At 40.9% G+C, this 6041-nt stretch overlaps 1 protein-coding gene across 1 annotated transcript; it reads right to left on the bottom strand.

Annotated features, from left to right (window-relative positions):
• Positions 1-774: 774 nt before the first annotated feature.
• On the bottom strand, positions 775-2668 carry LOC118370960 (homeobox protein Dlx5a-like). Its single transcript, XM_035756210.2, has 3 exons — positions 2077-2668; positions 1504-1688; positions 775-1251 (listed from the first exon to the last, which is right to left on the bottom strand). The coding sequence occupies exons 1-3, from the start codon at positions 2438-2440 to the stop codon at positions 940-942; spliced, it is 861 nt and encodes a 286-aa protein (XP_035612103.1). The 5' UTR covers positions 2441-2668; the 3' UTR covers positions 775-939.
• Positions 2669-6041: the final 3373 nt, after the last annotated feature.

Here is a 6041-nt window from a genome sequence, read left to right as displayed (position 1 = left end):
GATATAAATCGTGTGAATTATTGATTATTTTGTTTGGTTTACATCTCGATCACCACGGACAACAAGAAAACACTAAATAACATGTTTTGTTATGACTGTTTAATAAAGTAGTAACAACAGCATACCAGTCCTTGAAATGTTGTCTTTCAGAGGAACATCAATAGGCCTTTACCTGCAATCAATTCATCCACATGTAACTGGATGTCAAAACCAATAGACACTCATAAACTATGATGCTCTCTTCGATACGGTTCTGTTTTAGTCCGTTATGGACCCTTTCAAAACATAATGTACTCTGGGCATGTAATATGCGCATAACCATAAAACAGGTTGTAGTACTAAACATGAAAAACTACATAACATGACACAAAACAAATCTAGGCTAACCTTTTGGCATACCAGCAGGTAACTCCCCCTGAGAATTCCGGCTTGTTGAAAATGAAACATAGCCTAATTGTAGGCCTATAGCTTAAGGTCAGTATACCCATCTCCGTGTTGATAGTTTTGTCCCCAAATTAATATTTAAAGTCAATCACAAATGTGCACAACTGACCAAATATGTCACGCAGACAGCCCAGGCAATTTATCTCGAGTTTGATCTGTACATGTATTTAAAGTGTCTCAGAATGTGGGCAAATTTTGTAATATTACGGTGTCATTGATTTTCAGTGCGAATAGCCTAATCATGAGGGAGGACTTGTGGGTAGGCTATCAGCAATTGTTTTTGTCTAAATCATAATTCAGGAGGGTGTCATTAAAAGTCTCTAGGTTGCATTGTCGGTTTAAAACGTTTAATTTGTCTTCCAAAATGCAATAAATTACATGCACACATTTACACATTATACACGTTCTTCTATGACTGTCATCAATACATTGCATATTCCTCTGGACATTTTAAACACGAGTCCCATACAATGTAAATATTTGTTGAACTGGGTTTCAGTATAACGTCCCAGATCCAAGAACCAAAGAGTGCTGTATCGAGTTGGGGGCCTGGAGGTGAGAATTCATGGCACCAGCCGTGGAGTACCAAGATGCGGAGTTTTCCAAAAAGGTGGAGGCCGCGGGGTTGATGTTCTGCGCCTGGTGGCTGTGAGGCCTGGACGGGCCATGCGTGTCCCAGACCGCGGGGGACTGCGGAGAGTTGCATGCCATAGGGTCGCTGGAGCTCGGGCTGTGTTCCGGTGGAAGCTCACCATTCTTCATAATTTTCTTCAGTTTCGACCTTTTGTTCTGGAACCAGATTTTGACCTGGGGATGGATTAGAAATATGTCAAAGTGAGTTAATATATAACATCATATTAACATCCCAAAATGCCATGATACAAAAGTATGCATATGAATTAAGCCTTCAATAATTGTTCAAGAATTCATTACGTACACTTTACGCATTACATGTATATTGTAAACACAATGCAAATTTGAACTGATAATTTTGATTAAAAAAACTAAAACAGAATGAAACTGAACACTCAATGACATTTAGAAAAGGAACCTATTTACCTGCGTTTGCGTGAGTCCCAACGAAGCCGCGAGCTCTGCTCTCTCTGGCAGCGCGAGGTACTGTGTGTTCTGAAATCTCCGCTGCAGGGCAGCTAGCTGAAAACTGGAGTAGATTGTCCGTGGTTTTCTGACTTTCTTGGGCTTTCCGTTTACCATCCTCACTTCAGGTTCTGCTACTTCTTTTTCTGAAAGAAAGAAATCAATTGCTTTATCTGTGGTGTACTAACAAAGTATTTGCATAACACAGTCATATTTCCTGGGTATTGCATCTATTTCAGAGCGATCAAATCAAGAGGACATCTGTCGATTTATAGGCGGATATTGAAGCTAATGCGTCTCGCAAAGAATCTAACTGGTAAAGGAAAAGTACGTCCTTTTTACAGAATAACTTCGGTGAAAACTTTGTGCCCCTTTTTACCAATTTGATTTAAAGAATTTTACCATGATGGAAAAATAGCCTACCCCAGTTTGAAATACACGCATGTAAAAATCGTGTGAGGTCGAACACAACACAAATTTGATTCAATAATAATAATAGCCTAATACAAATACAATAAAACATTGTGTAATTACCTTGCGGACTTAATGGTTGTGGTTGTACTCTGCTATAAGTTCCAGCATATTGGTGGTAAGCAGAGGCTGTGTATGCGCTGTAGTCTGGGTATGTTTTTGCAGGGTAATTTCCCGCAGATCCGTTTACGCCGTGGTACTGGTATTGATAGGCATTGAGAGGTTTCCCATACGAGGTGGAATTAGGCGAACAATAGCCATGGTGCACTGCTCCAGCCGGGCTATAGTAGCCAGAATCCGTGGCCGTAGACTCGGGTAGAGTAGGGGATTCCTGAGACGGGTGGTGCATTGTGGTGGAAACCTGAAAAGGGTTCTGGAAGTCGGCAGGTTTGAAACTCGGAATCCTTCGGTCGAATACTCCAGTCATAGTTCGAAAGCAGCAACGTTAAGTGGCAGTCTAACTCCAATGAGACGTCTGAAGACTGACTGAAGACTACACTGGCATTGTGTGATATGTGCTTACACCAACGGGGTCTCTCGAACTTCTGCCAGCCCCTCAGCAAAGACTTGGTTAAATCCTAAATTGCGCTCTTACGCACTGCAGGGAGGATCTGGTTCCATTGGCCAAGGCGCGCAGACAGCATACACCCCAACTCGCTCGACCAGTTTGCCATAGGCGATATACGACTCAGGCTACTTTGTTGTGTTTTTACTATCAATCAAAACGGGAAATTAAACTGGGTGTCATGTCATCGATTGACATTTTAGGGTGGCAAATTGCAGTTTCCAAAACGTCTACAAGAATATATCAGTCTATCATGATCTTCAGCATTAAAACATTACGACTGTTGTGTTGCCTGCCATTAATAATTCCGTTTTCGACAAGAAACTAAACAAAAAGGCCTATACGCCCATTCATTTGTAGGCCTGTGTTCGTTTTAACGTCACAGCAAGGTCTACCTCATCCTCATAAAGATTAAAATGTGTGCAGAAAATGCATTATTAGGCTATATCACACATTTCTTTTACCACGGTGAAAATCTATGGAAACTACCTAATTAAACTCGATTATTTGTCCCTCAACAACGGCCACGTTTAACCACACCGAAAATGCATTGAAACAACGGAAACAGACAACATTTATTTATTTTAGCACTATGTTCACTTAGCTCTGTGGATGTTGCACGCAACTGAACAACGTGCGTATTGTAGTAAAATGGCGCCGCTGGGTGGTGAATGAGGGAACGTATCATTACTTGGTGCGACGCAGTGGAATCAAGACATTCCAAGAAAATATTTGGGGACCGGGCATCATTCGTAGCCGGATACTCAACGTAGTAGTCTATTGTTGCATACTGTATGTAATCAATCAATAAAGACAAAAAATGGCCAAATCCAAAATAATGAAGTTCTTTAATTGTTTATAGATCTATTCATTGTAGACCAACTCCATCTAGCATTTTTGATTTGAGATCAAACGTTTCATATGAGGCGACAGTACCGAATGTTAACTTTATTTGAGAGTATTTCCATACATATCTGTTTTACCGTTCAGAAATGTTGCCCAATATTAACTGAATGGTGAATGATGACGAGTAATTTTCTTTTTAAGTCTGTAATAAAGATGTTTCTGAACATTTCTACATGAATCCTGATAATGTCGTGAAAAATTAATAGGCCTAATGAGTGTGATGCCATTCAGAGGCTACAACAAAACATGCAAACTTTTCACCATTACCTAACAGTGGAGATTAGTATGAACCATTAGGGTAGCCCTGCCCACTAGGGTAGCCTAGTGGTTAGAGTATTGGAGTAATTGAAAGGGTGCAAATTCAACTCGCCGAGCTGACAAAGTACAAATCTGTCGTTCTGCCCCTGAACAGGCAGTTAACCCACTGTTCCTAGGCCATCATTGAAAATAAGAATTTGTTCTTAACTGACTTGCCTAGTTAAATAAAATAAAATAAAATAAAAATTGGAGGAGGGGGGGTATAATCTTTGTGCCTCTGTAACCTTCTCACTCATCATTATTCATGATTTTCCATAAACATGGTAGCATCCACATTAATGTATATTGAACTAAAATATAAATGCAATATGTAAAGTGTTGGTCCCATGTTTCATGAGCTGAAATAAAAGATCCCAGAAATTTTACAAATGCACAAAAAGCTTTATCTCAATTTTTGTGCACAAATTTGTTTACATTCCTGTTAGTTAGCATTTATTCTTTGCCAAGATAATCCATCCACCTGACAGGTGTGGCATATTAAGAAGCTGATTAAACAGCATTATCATTACACAGGTGCACCTTATGCTGGGGACAATAAAAATGTGCCGTTTTGGCACACAACACAATGCCACAGATGTCTCAAGTTTTGAGGGAGCGTAAAATTAGCATGTTGACTGCAGAAATGTCCACCAGAGCTATGGCCAGAGATTGGAATGTTCATTTCTCTACCATAAGCCACCTCAAACGTTGTTTTAGAGAATTTGGCAGTAGGTCCAAACGGCCTCACAACCGCAGACCAAGTGTAACCACACAAACCCAGGACCTCCACATCAAGCTTCTTCACCTGCGGGATCATCTGAGACCAGACAGCCGGGCAGCTGATGAAACTGAGGAGTAATTCTGTCTGTAATAAAGCCCTTTGTGGGGAAAACCTCATTCTGATTGACTGGGCTTGGCTCCCCAGTGGGTGGGCCTGGCTCCCAAGGACACCCAATGTCCCAATGTCACAGGAAGGCCAAAAAGATCATCAGGGACAACAACCACCATAGCCACTGCCTGTTCACTCCGCAATCATCCAGAAGGTGAGGTCAGTACAGGTGCATCAAAGCTGAGACCGAGATGCCATCAGACTGTTAAATAGCCATCCCTAGCACCTTAGAGGCTGCTGCACTATATACATAGATTTGAAATCACATGCCACTTTTATAATGGAATGCTAGTCACTTTAATAATGTTTACATATTTTGCATTACTCATCCCATATGTATGTACGGTATTCTATTCTACTGTAATTTAGTTTATGCTGCTCCGATATTGCTCGTCAAAATATTTATATACTCTTTTTCTATTCCTTTACTTTAGATGTGTGTATTGTGTGTATTGTTGTGAAATTGTTAGATATTACTGCACTATTGGAGCTAGAAACACAAGCATTTCACTACACCCACAATAACATCAGCAAAACATGTGCATGTGACCAATACAATCTGATTTGAAGTGGGTGAGGCTGTACCCCTGCCCAGTCATTTAATATCCATAGATTAGGGCCTATTAATTGATTTAAATTGACTGATTTCCTAATATAAACTTACATTTTCAGTATAGAAGTGTTCAAAAACATATTCTAAATTCAGCATAAAAAGAAATGTCCCTTTTTCAGGACCTTGTCATTGAAAGATAATTCGTAAAAATCCAAATAACTTCACAGATCTTCATTGTAAAGGGTTTAAACACGGTTTCCCATGCTTGTTCAATGAACCATAAACAATTAATGAACTTGCACCTGTGGAACGGTCATTAAAGACACTAACAGCTTACAGACGGGAGGCAATTAAGGTCACAGTTATTAAAATAATAGGACAATAAAGAGGCCTTTCTACTGACTCTGAAAAACACCAAAAGAAAGATGCCCAGGGTCCCTGCTCATCTGCGTGAACTTGCCTTAGGCATGCTGCAAGGAGGCATGAGGACTGTGGATGTGGCCAGGGCAATAAATTGCAATGTCCTTACTGTGAGACGCCTAAAACAACGTTACGGGGAGACAGGATGGACAGCTGTCCTCGCAGTGGCAGACCACGTGTAACAACAATTGCACCGGATCAGTACATCCGAACACCACACCTGCGGGACAGATACAGGATGGCAACAACAACTGCCCGAGTTACACCAGCAACACACAATCCCCCATCAGTGCTCAGACTGTCCGCAATAGACTGAGAGAGGCTGGACTGAGGGCTTGTAGGGCTGTTGTACGGCAGGTCCTCACCAGATATCACCGGCAACAACATCGCCTATGCGC

This window comes from Oncorhynchus keta, chromosome 19 (assembly GCF_023373465.1).
Source record: "Oncorhynchus keta strain PuntledgeMale-10-30-2019 chromosome 19, Oket_V2, whole genome shotgun sequence".
NCBI lineage: Eukaryota > Metazoa > Chordata > Actinopteri > Salmoniformes > Salmonidae > Oncorhynchus > Oncorhynchus keta.
Note: the sequence above shows the minus strand (reverse complement) of the source record. Positions and strands in the feature narration are given on the sequence as shown.